This window comes from Metopolophium dirhodum, chromosome 1 (genome assembly GCF_019925205.1).
Source record: "Metopolophium dirhodum isolate CAU chromosome 1, ASM1992520v1, whole genome shotgun sequence".
Taxonomy (NCBI): domain Eukaryota; kingdom Metazoa; phylum Arthropoda; class Insecta; order Hemiptera; family Aphididae; genus Metopolophium; species Metopolophium dirhodum.
Window position 1 is genome coordinate 80,246,457 of NC_083560.1, and position 23,264 is coordinate 80,269,720.

The 23,264-nt window shown below is 29.8% G+C and overlaps 3 protein-coding genes across 4 annotated transcripts in view; 1 reads left to right on the plus strand and 2 right to left on the minus strand.

Annotated features, from left to right (window-relative positions):
* Positions 1-1,346, plus strand: part of LOC132936204 (neuronal membrane glycoprotein M6-a-like) — a 48,899-nt gene extending 47,553 nt beyond the window's left edge. Inside the window, exon 7 of one of the 2 annotated variants that reach the window (XM_061002895.1) lies at positions 392-1,346. In XM_061002895.1, the coding sequence (XP_060858878.1) occupies positions 392-517 (126 nt within the window). In that variant the 3' untranslated portion in view covers positions 518-1,346. The remainder of the gene's footprint in view (positions 1-391) is intronic. The other variant, XM_061002896.1, reaches the window with a different exon arrangement.
* An 8,549-nt stretch (positions 1,347-9,895) lies between these two features.
* LOC132937038 (uncharacterized) lies at positions 9,896-11,239 on the minus strand. Its single transcript, XM_061003867.1, has 3 exons — positions 11,041-11,239; positions 10,785-10,973; positions 9,896-10,691 (listed from the first exon to the last, which is right to left on the minus strand). The coding sequence occupies exons 1-3, from the start codon at positions 11,087-11,089 to the stop codon at positions 10,381-10,383; spliced, it is 549 nt and encodes a 182-aa protein (XP_060859850.1). The 5' UTR covers positions 11,090-11,239; the 3' UTR covers positions 9,896-10,380.
* Positions 11,240-17,059: 5,820 nt separating this feature from the next.
* On the minus strand, positions 17,060-18,990 carry LOC132942127 (sialin-like). The gene is made up of 2 exons (XM_061010439.1): positions 18,613-18,990; positions 17,060-17,464 (listed from the first exon to the last, which is right to left on the minus strand). Exons 1-2 carry the CDS (start codon positions 18,988-18,990, stop codon positions 17,060-17,062), a joined length of 783 nt encoding a protein of 260 aa, XP_060866422.1.
* Positions 18,991-23,264: the final 4,274 nt, after the last annotated feature.

Below are 23,264 nucleotides of genomic sequence, written 5' to 3' on the forward strand. Positions count from 1 at the left end.
CCTGTTTAGCTCACTGATGGGTGGTAAGAAGTGGGGGTAATTTGGCCTCTTTGCAATCGCAGACATCAGTCGGATGCGATAAACAAGTTCTTTCTCTCATGAAATGTAGTATAACAATCCATACATCTATACATTTTTTTGGTTATACTTGGAAATAAATAGGCTAAGTTATACTTTCATAAAAAAAAAAATGCCAATGTAGGTTACCTACATTATATGTACTTATATTATATATTTTGTTATAAACTACTGCATTTACTTGTTATTTCACACTGAGCATAGGTTTAATATAAAAAATATTAACTGTGAAGTAATTATTTACTAGTTACAAAAATATGTTATTTATTTTATTTTATCATTTCAATAATAATAATTTCATTATATTTAATAGGTTCATTATCTGATGTGTTTATCTGCTAATTATGCTCACATCAGAGATCATGAAAAATTTGAAGAACTTCAAGAATTACAACTTTTGCAAGACACTGATTTCGCTACTTCAAAAGAAAGATTTTAAACATTAATTGACTAATTCAATAATTAAATTAAACTAATCGCTTAAATCATTCCACAATTTTTAAAATACATATGTGCTACATTACAGGGTTTCTAAATATTGATCTACCGTCCAGTTAATCATTCATAGTTTTTATATATTTTATTATGTAAGCTTAGGGTTGTATCTCAGACAATGGCAATATTTTACTTTATAATTATTATAAAGAATTTTTATTTTGATTACTTATATATAATTTTAGAAGTATATATTTTTAATTATAAGGTTTTTAATTTGAATCTTATTGTACTAAATATTGTAACTATATTTTAAGTATTACTTTTAAATAATAGTTTTTTTTTTTTTGTAATAATAACCAAAATTGATATCTTTTAATTTATTTAAAATTTCAACAACCAAAAAAAATTTATATTCCTGATTTTGTTTCCTATTTTATTTTTAAACAGACTACAAATAATTAAGTCTAGTCGTCTTTCTTTTTCTGTTAGGTTTTATAATTTTCATTTTTCCAGTATTTTGTGGTTTTTTGTTCACTATAAATGTAGAATGTTCCATTAAAAACTTTTCCAATTTTAAGAAATTAGTTTTTGTTAAACAATTATTTTAATTTTGTAAATGGTTGTGTGCTTTAAACATTTTCATTAGCAAAATATGTATCCAATGAGTGTTGATCAATATCATATGTCAAAACACATTATTTTATAATACCATACTCTTTTATAATATATTTTATTAAGTGTAATATTTGCATTTTTATTTTTAAAACAACTTTTGTGTATCAATTAGTTAGAAATAATTTTTGTATAAATTAATTACATTACATTTTTGATTTCTTATTAATTATTAAAAGCTAGATTTAATGTTATAATAATATATTTTTAATCATTATCTTATTCTTCTTCAGGAAATAATGTTATAATAAATTGTAAAACCAATTGATGTACAGTGTGTATTTTCTTAAGTCATCCAAATCCTAGTTATCATAATTTTTTTTTTATATGATATCGTTCTACTCGTTTTAAGTCCAAGGATAATATTTTTGAATAACAAAAAATGAAATAGGTGTTTTTATTTATGGAAAACATTAGTTACATAATTACAACCTTGCAGCCAACAGATAAACATTCTATTTAAATATATAATAATATAATGTATTATATTATTAAACATTTGGTTTTTAAAGATTGTTACAGAGAAATGGAATAATAAATTAAAAAAATTGCTGAATAAGTAGTTGACTAGAATGATTTAAGTTTAAAAACCTTATATTGTGTTTCACACTTGCGGAATCCATACTGCAAATGTTCGACCACAATTTTACCACCCAAAAGATTGTAAAATTTTATTTTTTTTGTCACGGAATTGTCTCAAGATTTAAAAAATACTATAATTACAATTATAAATAAATTTTACAGAGAGATTTCACAGTTTTAGTCCACGATTCGCGCCTTACATCAAATATTTACCGTATTTTTCAATTAAAGGGAGATAGCACCCTCAAAATTGGTCTTACTCGAAATTTTTTACTGTTTCACACCATTTTTTTTTTTTTTGAAACTCGATTTTTTTTTATCACGCCTTACTAAAAACTGAAATATATATACCAAGTGAAGAGCTCAAGTACATAAATTATTAAATAAAGATTTTTCTTTTTATTGCCACAAATTAATTCTAAACTATTTTTACACAAGTATACTTATTTATTTATTTATTTTTATTAATAAACCCGCGACAACTTAGGCCATTAAGTGGTTTTTAACTGTGGGGGATGGTACTGTAGGTGTTTGTAAACACGTGTTATTTAGTTTGGCAGAATTTCAAATTGGGCACCCGTAGGTTTTTGCTGTGCCCGGTCGGGGGACGTGCCGCTCGTGACCGACATTCGAACCGGCTATAGTCTGCTCGGCCATTAGGTCCCCAATACTATTCTTACTTGTCTAGTCAAATGTACATATTCTACTATACGATCTTGAATTAATAAACAATAACCATTTACACCTGTACCTAAGCAATTCTGATGCTATTCATTTTCTATAATTTTACATTTACTGCTGAGGCTCTGACTCGTTCTGTTTCGTAATATTGCTAACTATATATAAAAAAATAGAAGGAGTCAATATATAAATATCGGGTTCTCTATACTTTTTTCATAAAACGATTCAGTCTCGAAAATGTTCGGGTAACGGGAAAAACCAATTTTGAGTTGATATAAATTAGTATTGTTTTATTCATATTCATTTTAAAATAGACGAAATGAGCAATATTTTAGTTTAAACTTTATAAATATGATATCAAAAACAAACATATCAATGAATTCTAAAGGTGGAAAAATCCTTAACTGTTCAATCACTTGACGATTTACCTAGTGCACTGTTATGGATGGTGTTAAATTTGAATTCAATGATATAATATAATTGTATACGAAAAACGATTCTGAGCAAAGACTGTCAGTCAGCCTATGATAAATTACTAAGTATATTTGATGATATTATTGTGAAAAAAGTTTTATTTGCCTATTTACATGGTACCTTGTATTAAATTTTCAATCCTTAACTATAAAAGGTAAACATTTTATAAAATGTTAACTTCAAAATAATTTGTACATTTTCAATTTGATAAATTATTTCAAAATTCGAACTTTAAATGCTTATAAAAAAAAAATATGCTTATGTGTTTTTAATATTTTCTATCTGTTATAATAAAAATATAGCTGGAGCATTGTATTACATTTTCAAGCTTTTTTATCCAACAAATAAAATTTTATTGACTAGGTATATAGTAGAAAATCGCTAAGTTTAGCTATGAGCAATATTATTTGATATTTCCCAGCATCAGCATGTACTATCAAGATCATTTTGTTTTATGATAGTTTATTATTGATGGACGACTCCAACCTTAAATAATACAGGTATAAATATTTAATATAGGTATACGTCACGTAGACTATAACTAATTAGTAATTACTAACATAAATTGCTGCTATTAACATATTTTGTTTTTAATTATAAGATGTATGTGATAAATAATAACATAAATTATTATAAATTATTGTATACAAATATATTATGACGCCGTGTCGAGTGAATAAAAAAAATCATGTGGAAAATCAAAAAAAATTTTGTGGCAAGGCGGATTTGCAGTTAGTCGAACGTTATGACTGCTCCGGTGCGCGATCGAATGACCACATAGTGCACAGTGAAGCAATTATATTAATGCATGTAAATGAAGGTTAATGTGTGTACACGTGGTAACACATAGTTGAACACTAACCTCTGGTTGTGAGCCAGAGGGTCTGCCGTACGGCTGATTGTACGTCGACTACCGCGAGCGCCTCACCGATGGAAAGAGACCTGTTCGGTCGTATATATACATAGTACATCGCCACTGGTAATGACTGGTTAGAGTCGGCCAGCCAGATACTGTCTATAGCCGTGGAGCCAGCTGCTACCTGGACACGGCGACATCTGGTGGTGGCGTACGGTCGCCACTGGTCTTCCCGCGACCGACCGACTACACACCTCGGTAGAGCGCAATGCCCTTAACGTGGCTGAACATAAAGGAGATATTTTAATACCGACTGTTTACTATAGGAAATAATATTTAATATTATAGGTAGGACATCTTTCTATGTACTTGCACAGTTGCTACACGTGGGCCGTGTGCGTGGTAAGTGACTGTGCGTAAATGAAAAAGCTGAGTGCTAATTAACGGCGTACCTATGAATGGTGGTAACGCACTACATGAATATTAATTATTTTTTTTTCGAGTATTCATAATCAATGCTAGGTATAACCTATAATTTATCAACTATCAGAGATAGTTTCTGAAAACACATTTGAATTCGTCAAGAAATTTATTTAAAAATTCTTACATTTATTAATTCGTTTTTTCACTTTGCCATCAATACACTTAGAAATTCTTAATTTTCAAAATAAAATCTATGCTTGAAGAGCGAAAATGTCATAGTGTGTATAAAATAATATAATAATATATTTTAAATGTTATAAGTACCCAGGAATAATATTTTGAAATTACAACAAAATAACCAAAATCGTTAATCTTCGTTTAAATATCTAATTTCATCTAAATTTATACTTAAAATGACTATAAAAAAGTGTATTTATATATTTATTAGATTTTTGGTATACTTGGTATAGTAAATGATAACATAAACATTTGGTGAAGATTTTAAGTAAGTATCTATGTATGGCTATTATTGAATTACAACAATAAAAGAAAATCGCTCCACGATAAATCGAGTGAATATCCAATGTTGTAAAAATATGAACTTCAAGTGCTCATATAAATTTGATTTTCCGGCGGATATTCTTTTTTTGATAAAGGTAGACACATGAAAAATCTTTTATTACATTTTCAAATCTTAGGTATAAAACGAAAAATGTTTATAAATTTCTAATTCAAATTAATTAGCAAATTATCAAGATTTTTTACGAATTTTATCAAAACTTGAATTTCAGACAAACAACAACTTACGAGGAACATTGTATTACATTTTTAATTTTTTATTGACATTAATAAAAACATATTTAAAAAAAAAAAATAATAATATTCCAAAATTTGAAATGCTTATGAATAGCTCAACATGAGTCAAAACATTTTCAAAATTGTATGGTATATAAAAAATGCTAATATAACATTCAGTGAAAAAATCATGTATTTATGGTAATTTGGAAGTTATTATGATAAGAAAACGAATGATTATAACAGCAAATCGGAATATGTAAATATGTAATAATACTAATAAATACTAATATTTTTTGTTTTTCTAAAAATCAACATTTTTTGAAATAATGGTTCAAACTAAATATTTTTTCATAGATAGTTACTGAAAACAAATACCAATAGATAATACTGAGTTATATTATTGATTATCAACACACATATTATATTATAATAATGTATACTGATTGGTATTTTGAATTTTCCCATTTTGACAAATAATAAGAAAATATTTTTCATCGATAAACCATAATACCATTACATGATTTGAATGTATAATCATAATCTCCATATTTTGTTTTTTTATGACATATGTACATCTATTAAGTAGAAATATATTATAAATATTTTTATCTTAATTGAGATTGCAATACATTTTTTTTTAGATAAATTACCTCTAAATCTCTAATAATTAATTGTACACATTTGAACGTGAAAACGTCTTTTGATAATATCATTCCAATAAGAATAAGTTTTTGTTATCATTCTTAACCTTTTTGTATGTCAACACAATTTTAGATGCTGTTAATTGGAAAACTAGATGACTGGTATTACCCACTGACCGTAGTTCCCTCAGTTTCCCCAAAATTATATAATATTGAATACCTATAGGTAGATGTTATTGTTTTTTTTTTTTCCAAACACAGACCGGGTGGCTGTGCAGAGCACCTGTACCCCCCATGTATGGGTGAAGGCATACTAACCCAATGTAGAATTAGTTAGAAAATATTTATAAAAAGAGTTAATGTGATGAATGTAACTGGTCAAGGAAACTTTTAGTAAAAAGTAGAATTTCGATTAATGTAAATCTTAAAAATAAACTATCATCTATAAATCTATTATAAAATTGAAAAAAAAAATAATAGGTAGGTACTAGGTAGATAACCTCTAGGTTTTTATCGAGTATATTATTACATAATACCTATACACCTAGTTGTTTGAGAAGACAAATCGGAATGTTTTGTTTGTCAAGACCAATTTTCTTGATGAAAATATTTTAACTTTATTTTGAGTACCTACTATTGTAGAAACTATTGCGACATTGTGAGTATCTGAGTATAATACATTATATTATCATATACCTATCACACGTTCACACCTATTATTACTGTATAATATATAAATATATTAAGCCATGTTAAATATAAAGTGGATTGGATATAATATTATTATTAAATTATTATAGACAGTTTGACGGTATAGCTTGGTAGCAGACTTTCGTCTCACCTTGGCATGGACTCGAGTTGTTTTAAAATTATTAAAAATTATAAATTAAAAATTAATGATAAATCGTCACGAACAAAAAATATGTTGATTGCAATCTATGTTTATTGTAATAGGATATTCAATTATTCAAATGTTTAATGTTCGTGTAAAAAATGCACTGATAACTGATTTTTAATATTTTTTTAATATACCTACCCATGATTAATATATTCCTATACTCAAATTTCAAATAATAATAAAAGTAACTAATACTAACAATACCTACTATATTCTAAATACCTACATATTTATGTATGAATACATGAAATAAGTAGGTACATTATTTTGAAAACGTATATGCATCAATTATAAATTTATCAAAGTATGTCACTAACTAGTTAATTTATAATTAACTCGGGGCTTGTAAACTTTATAATAACATTATATTTGATAAAAAAACAATTGAAATTTTAGTATTTATCACGGAATGCGATAATCAAAAATAATTAAACATTGCAAAACAAAACATAATGATGAACATAATGATGAACAAAATATATTATATATCATTAAGAGGACGCAACCCATACATTTATTGTCTCCGTCTTACACACGCACGACATAGCAAATTGTCGTTCACTAGTTTCAATAGTGTGCTGTTAGTTTTGATACTAAAGTGAATTATAAAACTTATAGGTCAGAATATTAAGCGTTGCCGATTTTTCAAAATTTTCATATTCAAGCAAGCTATGGGTAGGTATGTGAAACATCAAAAATAAAAATGCTCATAATATCTCGCTTGAAAATTAAAATAGCGAATAAAAGAACGCTTAGGCACAAATAATGTTATTATCTAAAACATTGATAATAGGTCAAATCACTTTATATCAAAACTGACAGCACACTATTGAAACTAATAAATTGCTATCCTCTTAACAAGACATAACGCAAAACGTAATTTATAGAATATCATTAAACGAAAAATATCGCAAGACGTTACTGATAGAATTATATTCAACGAAAAATAACGCAAAATTAAATATTAATTAAAATCCATTTATTTAAAAGTTATATTGGTTTCGTGGAAATATATATTTCATGCATGAGGTCATTAAAATTGATTATATTATATTCCGTATCCGGGCCATTACCTACTCGCATTAGTTATTATTAATAAATTTAATAGTTATTAACACTATTCTAAATAACGATAAACGAAAAAATGATGTAACTTTTTAATTGTAAATAACATTAAAATAGATTTTTTTCAAATGCAAGCTCTGAATTAACTAATTTAATAACTAGATTAATTTTCCAAATTCCAATATATTAATATAATTTATTCTTTTTTCAAATAGTTTTAAAAAATAATAGGTTGGTATGTTAAATAAAATCATTTATATACTTATCTATGGCTGTGTTAAAATTTAAAAAATACAATTTCTTAATCAAGTACTTACTATGTGTAAAAGAAGGCAAAATAGGTTTAGTCGACTAAATGTTTACCAAAGTTGTTAGTTATTTGAAAAAATTGGAAGTGTCAAAATCACTAAAATTTAATTAAGATGATAAAAAAAAAAAATGAATATTCGAAATATTTTTTTAAACTTTGGTCTGTGACAATAGTTAATATTCACATTAAGTATACATTTTTAGAGTTAAATATATTATTTGGTAACTTTTAACATATAGCTTGCCCTCCTTACGATACGTTAATATAAACGAATGAAACAATTAAGATACAAATAATCACTGATTTATGAACTTAATAATTTGATATGAGTAATATCATAAATATAACCAGGTGCGTTACCCTGGCACCCCAAGGTCAAATTTTCGACTTGAAAACTGTTGGGTATTATGTTATTTGTTATGTAACAATTTGTAACCACAAAAAAAAATTTTGTAATCACACCGGTACCCCCGAAAAACCACTTTACAAGTTCCGGGTGCCAGGGTAACGTTACCCCGGCACCCCGTACAACAAAAAATGAAAATTTCGACTTGAAAACTGTTGGGTATTATGTTATTTGTTATGTAACAATTTGTAACCACAAAAAAAAATTTTTGTAATCACACCGGTACCCCCGAAAAAACCACTTTACAAGTTCCGGGTGCCAGGGTAACGTTACCCCCGGCACCCCGTACAACAAAAAATGAAAATTTCGACTTGAAAACTGTTGGGTATTATGTTATTTGTTATGTAACAATTTGTAACCACAAAAAAAAATTTTGTAATCACACCGGTACCCCCCGAAAAAACCACTTTACAAGTTCCGGGTGCCAGGGTAACGTTACCCCCGGCGCCCCGTGCAACAAAAAATGAAAATTTCGACTTGAAAACTGTTGGGTATTATGTTATTTATTATGTAACAATTTGTAACCACAAAAAAAAATTTTGTAATCACACCGGTACCCCCCGAAAAACCACTTTACAAGTTCCGGGTGCCAGGGTAACGTTACCCCGGCGCCCCGTGCAACAAAAAATGAAAATTTCGACTTGAAAACTGTTGGGTATTATGTTATTTATTATGTAACAATTTGTAACCACAAAAAAAAATTTTGTAATCACACCGGTACCCCCGAAAAACCACTTTACAAGTTCCGGGTGCCAGGGTAACGTTACCCCGGCACCCCGTACAACAAAAAATGAAAATTTCGACATGAAAACTGTTGGGTATTATGTTATTTATTATGTAACAATTTGTAACCACAAAAAAAAATTTTGTAATCACACCGGTACCCCCGAAAAACCACTTTACAAGTTCCGGGTGCCAGGGTAACGTTACCCCGGCGCCCCGTGCAACAAAAAATGAAAATTTCGACTTGAAAACTGTTGGGTATTATGTTATTTATTATGTAACAATTTGTAACCACAAAAAAAAATTTTGTAATCACACCGGTACCCCCCGAAAAACCACTTTACAAGTTCCGGGTGCCAGGGTAACGTTACCCCGGCGCCCCGTACAACAAAAAATGAAAATGTCGACTTGAAAACTGTTGGGTATTATGTTATTTATTATGTAACAATTTGTAACCACAAAAAAAAATTTTGTAATCACACCGGTACCCCCGAAAAACCACTTTACAAGTTCCGGGTGCCAGGGTAACGTTACCCCGGCACCCCGTACAACAAAAAATGAAAATTTCGACTTGAAAACTGTTGGGTATTATGTTATTTATTATGTAACAATTTGTAACCACAAAAAAAAATTTTGTAATCACACCGGTACCCCCGAAAAACCACTTTACAAGTTCCGGGTGCCAGGGTAACGTTACCCCGGCACCCCGTACAACAAAAAATGAAAATTTCGACTTGAAAACTGTTGGGCATTATTTTCATGTTTGGACAAATTTTGAATACAATTTTACACTTAGGTTGTACAAAACTCTAAGTTAAAAAAAAATTGTATCCAATTTTCGATGGATTTCCCAAATTGTTGACAAACTATTGATTATTGCTGAAATAGCCTCATTTTACTACCAATTGAGAAATATGAGGTGATATATTTAGATCTAAAGAGAAGTTTCGATTAATACAATTAATTACAGCAATATAAATGTATACTAAAAATATATACTTAGTAGTATGAACTGACAGACTATCGTTTTAATTTATATTGATTTACCTGTAATTTTATTTATTTAATTTTAGTATACTTTTATATTATTTACATTGAATACAATTTTTATAGTTAAATAAGTTAAACTTATACTTTACTAATTCACTCTAATTTTCAGTAAAGTGTTCTTTAGCATTATTTTTAATTAATTGCTAATAATTGTAGTAAGATAACTATGTTTTTTTTTATTTTACATAAATGTCACATGCCTGTTGAGCACCTCACGTATTAATTGGAAACGGAATATATTTAAATAAAAATTAATTCGAAATGTTGACGTTTTATATTTACAATTTATTTTGAATACAATAGCATTTCAATATTTTCCTTCTTTTTTGTATTTAATGATATGCCATCTCTGAGATCATCATACACTTCCCATTGGTCATTTGATCTGTATGCAAACGCTTTATAGTGTCCTGTGGTCACTCTTAATCCCCACCGGTCTTGTCCACAAAACCCTATAGCTCCTCTCAAAAAATAAATATCATTAATTTTTATTGTTTTTGGAATATCATCTAAATACAAATGGACTTCTCCTGCATAATTGTTTTGGATTGCTCCTATATCACTCAGATTGGATATGCTTATTGATGCTTCTAGATCTGAGAATATAGAACAATGTATAAGAATTAAAATGATTAAAAAACATAAATTTATTGATTTTCTTTATCTTTATTTAAAAATGTATAAAGTACCTGTAGGTAATGATAGTAGTTCTATCAACAAATGGTTTTTTATGCTGGCAGTTATAACTCTCTCACTTTTGCAGCTTTTACACTCAATAAATTCCTTATCTAAGAAGTTGTTAATATTTTCTTGAATGTTTATTTTCCCCTCATAAGCAGTCAATGATATTACTTCATATCTATTGTCTAAAGAAAATTCTGGACAGAAAAGATCGGGTTAGGTTAGGTTCGGAACACCGGTTAACTTGTATGTATGATGGCATACCTTTTAACAGCTTATTGGCTGTTGATGAAATTGTATCCATTGCATCCATTAATTTAATATTGCCGAGGTAATCTTATATGAGTACCTCCTAATTAATTATGACCATTTTCATTTGACCATCAAATATAGCTTGCTCTCCAATTATGAAGCCATGTCCGATATCGTATAGTATATAAAATACTAATCATACATATTGTACATCGAGTTTTTCGGGGGGTACCGGTGTGATTACAAAATTTTTTTTTGTGGTTACAAATTGTTACATAATAAATAACATAATCCCCAACAGTTTTCAAGTCGAAATTTTCATTTTTTGTTGTACGGGGCGCCGGGGTAACGTTACCCTGGCACCCGGAACTTGTAAAGTGGTTTTTTCGGGGGTACCGGTGTGATTACAAAATTTTTTTTTTGTGGTTACAAATTGTTACATAATAAATAACATAATACCCAACAGTTTTCAAGTCGAAATTTTCATTTTTTGTTGCACGGGGCGCCGGGGTAACGTTACCCTGGCACCCGGAACTTGTAAAGTGGTTTTTCGGGGGGTACCGGTGTGATTACAAAATTTTTTTTTTGTGGTTACAAATTGTTACATAATAAATAACATAATACCCAACAGTTTTCAAGTCGACATTTTCATTTTTTGTTGTACGGGGTGCCGGGGGTAACGTTACCCTGGCACCCGGAACTTGTAAAGTGGTTTTTCGGGGGTACCGGTGTGATTACAAAATTTTTTTTTTGTGGTTACAAATTGTTACATAACAAATAACATAATACCCAACAGTTTTCAAGTTGACATTTTCATTTTTTGTTGTACGGGGCGCCGGGGTAACGTTACCCTGGCACCCGGAACTTGTAAAGTGGTTTTTCGGGGGTACCGGTGTGATTACAAAATTTTTTTTTGTGGTTACAAATTGTTACATAACAAATAACATAATACCCAACAGTTTTCAAGTCGAAATTTTCATTTTTTGTTGTACGGGGTGCCGGGGTAACGTTACCCTGGCACCCGGAACTTGTAAAGTGGTTTTTCGGGGGTACCGGTGTGATTACAAAATTTTTTTTTGTGGTTACAAATTGTTACATAACAAATAACATAATACCCAACAGTTTTCAAGTCGAAATTTTCATTTTTTGTTGTACGGGGCGCCGGGGGTAACGTTACCCTGGCACCCGGAACTTGTAAAGTGGTTTTTCGGGGGTACCGGTGTGATTACAAAATTTTTTTTTGTGGTTACAAATTGTTACATAACAAATAACATAATACCCAACAGTTTTCAAGTCGAAAATTTTACCTTGGGGTGCCAGGGTAACGCACCTAATATAACCGGATAGAAATGTTTATATTCAAGCACATGGATAAATATCATCTAACCGCGGTTCAAAGAGTAATATAAACGAACACTACGACGAAACTAAAGTAAAAATGTATGCACAGCAAATTTCTATGCACTAACTATATTTAAGGAGCTTAAACATGTTTTGATGTTTAGGTTTATTTATATATAGATGATGAATTGAATACGGTCTTGGTCATAAGGCATACTTTTACCCCGCGGGCATCATCAACTATAGGATGAGGTGGGAATTACAGACACTTTACATTCCAATCAACAATATGTCTCAAGTTATTAAAACATATACTATAATAGTACGAAAGTACTAAGTCCAAAACTTCGAGGGAATTTTGTTTTTCTCTTCAATATAAACTATTATTGAATTTTAAATGTAGTCAAATTATTTTCAATAAAACGTTGTAGGTAGGCAATTTTTATTTACACTCAATATGTACAACATTTTCATTTTATTTTTTTGAATATGTAGATAATAAAACATAGGTACAAATTAAGGTAATCAACTGCAAATACTAATTCATTGTACCAGTTCACTAGTTTATTTTTATCAAGAATACAATTTTTACAATTCTACTATATACCTACCATTGAGAGTTGAAAATTGAAGAACATCGCCAAATACGTATTTGACAGCATTTCACTGCAACAATAAATTATTATTAAAAGTAGTAATGACTTGGGACGTTATTTTTCATAGTAAATACGTTGACATTTTAAATGTTTTCAATTATACTTCAGGTTTTATTAAAACTGCCTATATAATACTCCTTAAAAATTGTCATTGACTCGATATTTTAAATTATGAGCGGACTACAATGAATGTATTAAATTTACAATGGTTTTTTAATTGTTTAATTGTCAATCACCACTTTTAGGAGCAATACAAATACCAAATTCAACTTTTAACGTGGTTTCTGGTAGCTAATCGGATAAAGTTAAGTACGTTGGATAAATTCCCAGTACTTTTTAAAATAATCGAGAAAAAACGGTGTGAAAATGTTAATCACTCTGCTGTACAGTTTTCGTGTGGGTCACTGTTGTGAATTTGTTAAATATGAATTCAATGATATAAAATTATTGTAAAGCGGTGGCGTAATTTGGGATTGGTTCTGGGGTGGGATATAAATGTATATTATCGTTCATGTGGGGGGCATAGCCCCCCACAACCGCCTTGACCATTAAATCTCATATATCATAATATTATATTAATTTACTATTATAAATTAAATGAGGTAAATAATGGTTTTCAAAGACAATAAAGTAACCAATTAAATAAGATTAAATGTATTTTTAATAAATTATGATATCAACTCAATTTTCCTTTTTGTTTTTTTCGCCAAAATATCCAGTACGTCATCGGGGTTTAACTTAAAGTCCCGATGCACAGATAAAATCGTAAGTCCATTCAAGCAGCTTTTCACGGCTATGAATGTATGTACAAAAGGCAAAGCACACCTTTTCGTGGCCGTCCCCCGACCCCCACAGACCATATTGTTGTCTCCAGTCCATTTTATCTTAGTCCGTGAGCTGTAGGAACAATTGTCTTGTCATATATTGTAATTGTTGAGCTATCGTAGTTTTATAATTACTAGTAAAATAACAACTATGATAATATCCATGAATTCTTATTTCTCATTTTAAAATATTTTTTATCTTAAAATCTTTTAAAGCCAAGTGCTTACGGGAATTTAATTATGGTTATTCTAGAAAAAAATGCCTCTGGGGGGATATATCTCCATATCCCTCCCCCCCCCCCATAATTCCGCCACTGTTGTAAAGGCAGGTACGATTCTGAGCGAAGACTGGTCTGTAATCCTATAATACTACTTTATTTATGATATTATTGCTATAAAAGTAATTATAGTAATTAGTTTTACTTTTAGTAGGTACCTATAATATGGTATGTTGAATTAATTTTTACCGAAAACATTTTATTTAAAAATGTCATTTTGTGTATACTTCACGTATACGTCGACGTCTTCGAGAAACAATGGCTGGCGAGGTGGGGGAATTTTGGCCATTGCTCTGCCGCAGCCGTCAGTTGTATGCACGAAAAGTGACCGTTCTCTTTTGGAACAGAGTATAGTGTACGTTGGTATTTACTTACAAGTTAAAAGCTATTATAATATTATATGAAATAATTTTACAATTATTACTGATTAGGTAATACTTAATATATGATTTTGGCATAAACAAGTTTAACTTTCCTACTGTATTATTAATAGGTAGAAAAATAAATTACTATAATAGATAACCTTTAAATATATAATTATCTATCGTTAGAAAACTAACAGATACTTAAAGTTAACTGTCTCTATTAAAAATTGTTTTTAGTATACAATAACTTATTATCGCAATCAAATCCGCAATTGTAATTCATCTATTACAACTGTGACCTATTCAACGATGAGATACCCTCAAGACCTACAATACTACAGAACGAATCCTCTAGTTTTTTTTTTATTTTGAAAATTAAAAAATTAATAAGAAATCAATAACTAATTTATAATAGATATTGAAAAACTATTAATTATTTTAATCTAAGTGTTCAAAAATGTATTTTATTCTTCATTCTAATAATAATTCTAATTTATTAGTGTCTGTACTCTATGTTTCTGAAAGAAAATTGAATCTAGTTGGTATATTTAAAAGGTAAAAGTTGAATATCCATAGTATTTTTCAAAATAACTAATACAACAAGAAGTTGAAAGCTAACTTGGTATTTTTTTTCTGCATGAATGATGTATAACTCACAAATTGGTCTTTCCACGAGAGTAGAGTTTTTCTTATTTCAACTTAAGTACTAAGAAAATAAAGTTGACACAACCGCTAAAAGGATAACAACAGTTATTTACATCGAAAATTCCATTTAGTGTTAATTTAATTGATTAATTATTCATCAAAATGTCACTAATTACAAGTCTGTGGTCCGTAAAACTTCTCTAAAACTCAATAGTGATGAATGCATGATTTTACTACCGAAATATTGTGGATGTCTGTTCAAAGATAAGACTAATGACTCGTAGGTAAACGAGAAGGTATATTTTATATGGTGCATCGATAGGGAATTTTATGTAGATTTCATTAAAATGGTTAGTTTAACAAATTTTCAAATAATAATTGTCCTAATACTTTCCAAAAATCGAAAAAAAATAAAATACCATAAGAAAATTTGCTTTATCATCAATAATCAATAAATTTTATAACAAATTATTAACTGTTAACCAAGTCTAATCTAAGTCTGTTATAGTTTCAAGTTTAAGAAGGTTAGACATTTATTGAATTTCAAATATATATTTGAAGTTATGTTTATAATTATATTTTAAAATAATTATTTAAATTTCAAAATATTCAAATGATTTCAAAGGTACTTCTGATTTCTGGTTTTGAATAAAATAATAATTATTAACTTTAAATTATATTCTATTATTCATTAGTCTAACATTCTTATATTTACAATATACTACTGTATTACTGTATTAGTGTGCTCAGTGTAGTGTAATGTCTAATAATTCAAATGAATTACTTTAATACCAATAATATCATTATTAATGATTCGTTAAATATACTTAGTAGTCGGGGATCGGATTGGGAAATCAGGAATCCGGTTCTTGTATGGGCCGCTGTATTCAAAATGATTTATGTAAGATATTTTGTTTTTTGAAAAACCACAGGTACCTATAGAAATAAAAAATTACAATAGGTACAACATAAATTATAATAATTAATATTTACCTTATAAAATACCAGACAACCCGTCTTCAAATTATGGCGGGCGTTCGATATCTAGTACTAAATATATAGAAATCTGTTTTACTTTTACTTTCTGTTTTACTAGAATTTAGTTAGTTGCATGATAACAATTATATCTTACATCATTTTTTGACTTTTTGTATGTATTTTGATTTGGAAATTTTTACGTTATTCTTATTCAGTTACAGATTCAGTTTGAGTCTACAGAAGAGTTTAGTGTATAAATTCAATTGAAAATTTGGCAATTTGTACTGTGGAGTATAAATGTGTAAAATACTATGAAAAAAGATAAATTAGAAGCTTTTTATGCTTATCACTTCGAATATCGATATTTTGAGTAATATAATTCTGAGTAATTGAACTATTGAAAAACAAGAGTAAATTACTTCTTAGAAAACTTGGTTATTATTTTATTAAGGCTCAAATACTTAATAATGAGTAATTACAATTAAAATGCATTGATTTATTAAAAATATAATTATCATTACCTAATTTAACTATCTAATTAAGAAACTAAAAATTGATGGTTGTGGAGAAATAAAAAATGTATTTATATAAAAGGTTTAGAAAATATTATATTATATTTTATTTTTTTAAATATGTAACACATTCATTACAGTGACTCCTAGACACTTACTTTTCAGCTGACCTTTTTTTAGTTTCGATTTATTTTTTAAAATATCGATTAAGATTGATTAGCATATTTTAGTGGTACATTTTTGGAGTTGCAACCATATATAAAATCTTTTTTGAAATAATGTTCAGGTTAATTATAATTGTTATTCTTTAGGTACAAAATTTTTGCTTCAAATCGAATTGTTTAATTGAAAATATTGAAAGCCTTGATTTATCGAAGAAGTCTTATCGACATAAAAATTGACGATATATCGTTATTATTCCTACACGTGACATTATATTGCAATAGGTTCGATTATTTCTGGCTTTTCGGGTGTATTCCACGGTTGTATTTTGCTACTTCCAAACAAGACGAACGGCACAAGACACACAATAAGTATTACGCTCAAATACCAACATATTTCGTCCCATGCCATCTGATCGGAAGAATCCCCGATGGTCACAATGAATGCTATGTGAGTAAGGTTCATTGCTAGGCTGCCGAAAATATCACCAAGGGCTGTGATTACAGCCACGAAATTTGGAGCCATTTCTATCTGACTGACCCGAAAACCGGAGAACACCGAACCAGACAGGCTGTACGATACTACTAGAAAACTGTAGAAGATGTAACTATTCGGTATAGCCGTCGCAACTGTAAGTAGGATTGCTGGCACCGCCATACCTATACAACTAAAAACCTAGAGAAAAAATTGTAATGTTTGATCAACCAATAATATATTTCATCAATAAATAATAATAAAAATTGTGATTTTGTAGTAACATTAGTATAGGTACCTATTAATGTATAATACGTCATAGCAGCGGCCCTAGATTATGTCATGTTTCCTTCAGGTATTGCAAGATGCATTTTATAGCAATTTCATAAGAATAAAAAAATAAGCTATATACTATGTATTTTTTTGTGCGTATTATATTGAATCTACATCTTATTCTATACATTAATTATTGGTACGGAAGTTGCCCATAAGCGGAAAGCCATTACAATTTTAGATGGACTAACATTTTTAAAATCAATGTGAATGGATGGGCTTTAATCCCACACATCTAAGAAACTGTATATTTTTGGGGTGGTTAATGGGATATTTGAGGGAGGGCTAATCCCCGTCCCCGAGCCCCCCGATTTCCGCCAATGTAGCTTCCGGCACATTTTACGATTGTGCATATAATTATATCTTTTTAGCAAGTATATTTTAAGCGACGTTGCCACCACAGTATAAAAATTTGTTTCGTTTTTTAGCAATGTATAGTTTTAACTCAACTGGGATAGACAGTAACCTAGCCTGTTTATTATTTATTATTATTATTATTCATCAACAGATACCAGCCAACAGGTCATCAATATATTGTCGTATATGACCGTGCAATCATATTCATTTTAAATTCATACTTTAGGTATTAGGTTTAGGTACTTGTATTATTATTGTTATTATTTAAATTAATATATTTCGTTGTATAATACAAATTACACATATGTGCATATGTATACAATATGTGCATTCCAATAAATAGCAGGATGGCCAGGATGGCACATCGCAAAATTGTTTATGCATTTTATTTGTCTAGAATTTCTTTTGTATTACAATTTCCTTTGATAATCCGATAAATGTACTTTCTATCATGTCTTATAAAAGGTGTTTTATTCTCAATCTGGTCGTAGCCCGTAGGGCACTCTGGCAGTGGCTAAAAGCCAGTGGCGGTCCCTATAAAATCGTTTCGGTCGCGTTATCTTATCATTTGTAGAAAAATGGAAAGGTACCAATACTTATATACAGAAACGTGTTATATGTGAAAGGTGATTATTCGATCGTGAACACTCTAATTTTACTTTTCTGATGGCTGAGACGTTCATCCAATCTTTGGCCTGGGCTAACGATGCACACCTCCCGGCAGTAAACATTACGGCTATTTGGCCGAGCGGCGGTAACGTGGACAAGAAACCATTGTACGCGATATCCACTTTCATTGTGTACTTAAGATACACTGGCATGTACATAATGAGGACTACGTAGAACACAGTCGAACCGAAATTGGCTAACATCACCGACCACACGGGCAACGAAGTGACGATTTCCGCCCACGGCACCGGAAGTTTTGCCTTAGGGTGGACGCTGGTGGTCAAGCGTTCGAGCTCGGATGGTCGGACGCCCGGGTCGTCAGACGGATGATGGTGGAACATTATAAACCAGGCAATACTCCACGTCATGCATATGGCCTATACTGGAACAGCGTCCAATCATATAAATATCACAACTACAACGAGTATTAATAATTAATATGATTTTGAAAAATGTAGATAAATTCGAGTCCCGAACAGTTCAACCAATGAAAGTACCTATAAATGAAATTATTTTAGTTTTAATGTTAAGTATTTAAATACTTATAAGACAGTTTATTCAACCAGCTGTTTGAAATAAAGATTGAAAAAAAGATTTTTGAAAACCACCCACCTTGGGCTTAGCTCGTAGCTATACAATTATTTGTATTTTTATGAATAATATATATATGTGTATAATGTATATGTCCACTAGGTATCGCTTTGGTTGAGAGGCATAATAATATACTAACGGATATGATGAAAAAGCTGTAACCAAATTCTGAACCATGCAGGCTGTAGAAGAAGCCGGTGAAAATGTTTCCGGCCACTATGCCACTGGGTAAACCTGTATTGATGGTGGAATACATATACGCTAGTTCTTCAGGCGGCGCCCAGTTAGACAGCATGACGTTCATGAACGGCCACCAGGAACCGGCCAGCGCGCCGTTAACGGCGTAAAGGGTTCCGGTCATCATGGCGGGAATGGCCGACGTCCATGGTGTCCACGACCACGAAGAGAGGCCGGCCAGCGCGAATGGATAGATGGCTGACGTGGTGGCCAGCCCGGCAATGATGGTGGCCAGCATCGTCACTGAGTTCATGCGGTCCGCGAATAGGCCTGTCGGTAGCTGGACGACCAAGTACGCCACTTGGTAGACGACGTTCATCGCGGAATATGTGTTGCGGGCGCCGGTGGCGCTTATCACCATCTGATTGCTGTGGGTCCGCGAAGCCATGACCAGGAAGACGCCAACCAAGAGCGCCACCGTTACCTGTCCGTGGGACGATATCAACACCGTTTTAAAAGTCATTGCACTTCCGGTCTGTAGCGACGCGTCAGTGCACTATTATGCACTATGATGCACTATGATGCACTATTCTTAGTGGCGGTGTGTGCGGACAGCCACCTCGAGTGTTGTGTCAGTGTTGCGATTGTGACAAACGAAAAATAACTATCTCGTAACTAGGGATAAGCGCGTGTTACATATTATAATATAACATATTTTATGCGATTTCAAAAATTAATTCACATCCCAACGTTCGTATACAATATAATACATATATACGTTCTTATAGCAACGAGCTGATTCCAAATGTATTTGTACAGCGTAGACGTTGATACGTGTGTTTTCAAAAATCATAAATCGTAATTTACCTTTCACACACTAGTCATGTATTTTTGTCAAATGGAAGAAATGGATACGTATGATACAATGACATAACACATACGAAATAAGTTCTGATATAATGATTAATTTAACAAAATATATCTTAACACGTAAGTAAATCGCAATCCATGGATTTAGACTTTTTGCTTTTAAACATTGTTGAAGTTCCTTACTTAATTTCCTGTGAATAATTTATTTAATTGATATATTTTGTCAATGTAAATAATAAGGATGATCGACCTGGTAGTATGACCACCAAGGACCAAGACGAAAGGGAATATGAAACTCTGCAGAGACCGCCAGAGAGCCAGCTAAAAAGAATTACGCGCAGTTCGGTGAGCTATAGCGGAAAAATGGGAACAGATTCGCGCATAAATAGTACGAGTCTGTTGGAGGTGCCACGGATCACGCTGTTCCAACCTCTCAAAGGCACAGAAAGTAAGACGAAAATCAGTTTCGATTTTAAACTCCAGTAAATCGCTTGTAAATACAATCTAGTTAATGAATTTAGAAGGTCAACATTCCTAGTAATTTACAAAAGTGCAGGGAAAAATAAAAAAAAAATTAAGGAAAAACGGCAATTTGTACCCAAAATCAGGATAAAATTGAAAACAAATTTTACTAGTTTCTTGTAAATTAACGCCAATAAAATATTTTGAAAATACTTAAAATACTCTAAAAAAAACGTTAAAAATGTAATACAAGGTTCACCACAAGTAGTTAACAGTGGAAATTAAAAAAAAAAAGTTCAGAGTAAGTCCACAATAGTTTTTGAAGAGCGTCTGAAGTTAGAATTTTGACAAAAATTGTTACAAAATTCATCAAAATTACGAAAATTTCATATCGTTTATATGAATTAGGAGTTCATAAAAGTTTTTCTCTTTATATATAAGATTTTAAAATGTAATAGAATATTCCACATCATTTTGACTGCCTTTATCAAAAAAAAAAAGTTAAATTGGAAAGTCAAATTGCTTTTATGTTTCGTTTGATGCGTTTGAAGTTCAAATTTTTACGACATTATAGATACACTTGATTTCTCATGAAACAATTTTCTTATTTTGTTGTATTTCATTCAAAAACGAATAACTGTAGATACTCAAAATTTACACCAAATGTTTATTTTATAATTTTACTTACTCGATAAAATTTTCAAAATATTTCAACACATTTTAAACTGCTTACAGACGTTTTAAATTTAAACTTTTTTTAGTTTTATTTTCTATATATATCTATAGCTGAAGTCAATAAAATGTTATTCGTTAGGAAAAATATCTAAGATTTAATACAAAGATCCTCACATATTGTGACAATAGCAGTTAAAAATATTAAAAATAAACAAGTTCGATTTCTTTTTAGAAGCATTTAAGATTTACATTTTTATCAAAATGAAAATTTTCAAATTATTTTGTAGTTAGAAATAAATATATTGTTCAATTTTAGATTCTGAGCGGAGCGATGAATGTATTGATTTTACAAAGATGCATGTTTTAATTTAATTTAATTTTTTTTTTTGTGTCTGTGTACACGATAAGTAGTCAAAATAATGCTTCGATTTTCAACTTCAGTATCTTGTTTGATGGGAAAGTGAATCTAGTTGGTGCATATAGGGAGGTCGAAATTCCCAGTAATTTTTAGAACCACCGAGAAAAACAAAAAAATGTTCACCCAAAATCAGTTTTCGACAAAATCTCATTTTGGTTTTTGGTTTAACTCTAAAACAAATTTTACTGGTTGTTTATATTAGCATTTTCTATAGACGTTACAATTTTCAAAATATTTTGATGCGTTTTGAACTGTACTTATACGAACATTGAAAGTTTCCAATTTTTTTAGTTTTTTTTTCTATAAATAATAATAAAATTTTATTTATTGGGCTAAAAATGCGTGAAAATGTAATACAAAACTCTAGATATATTGTTACAATAACAGTTAAAAACTTTAAAAATACATAAGCACATTTTTTTTAGGACCATTTAAAGTTCGATTTTTGACAAAATGTATAAAATTTAAAATTTAATAATTATTTTGTAGTTAAAAACGTATAAAATGTTCAACTATTATAGCTAAGGATTGAAAATTTAAAACAAGGTTCCACAGGTTATATTATATAAATTACTTTACTCACAATAATTGAATAATATCATCAAATATATATTTAGTATTATCATAGGCTGACTGACCGTCTTCGCTCAGAATTGTTTTTCTTATACAATGATATTGTATCATTGAATTCAAATTTGACATCATCTATTACAGTGACCCACTTGTAGCCACTGTACAACAGATCGACACTCACTTGCCCACCTTTTTATAATTAATTTTATAACACATGATTATAATATATAATTTAAATTAAATTTTGGACGAAATTAGATATTCAAACAAAGATTAACGATTTTAGTGTATTGTTGTATTTTTAAAATATTATTCCGTATTGGTACTTGAAACTTTTAAAACTTTTAAACTTTATATATTATAATATATGACATTCAATGTCAAACACAATCAAAAATTTCAAATTTTAAATGTGTGTAAACAGCTCAAAACCTGTCAAAATATTTTGAACATTTTATCAAGTGTAAGATAAGTAGAAAAATAAATATTTAACAGAAATTTCAAAAAAAAAATCAGCCGATGAGAAATCGAGTGAATATCCAGTTGTAAAAATGTGATCTTTAAAAACGTATCAAACGCAACACAAAAATGTAATTTGACTTTCCGGTAGACATTTATTTTTTGTTAAGGTAGACAAACTTATGAGGAAACTTGTATGACATTTTAAAATCTTACATATAAAAAGAAATTTTTTATGAATTTCCAACAACAAAATATTTTGAATGGTTTCATGATTTTGATGAATTGTGTTCATATTCTAATTCATACAAAATATTGTGACCACAAAGTAAACTCGAAATTTATTATTATTGTTTATTTAAATCAATAAATTCATCGCTCCGCTCTACATAATCTAATATTAAAAAAAGGTGAGGT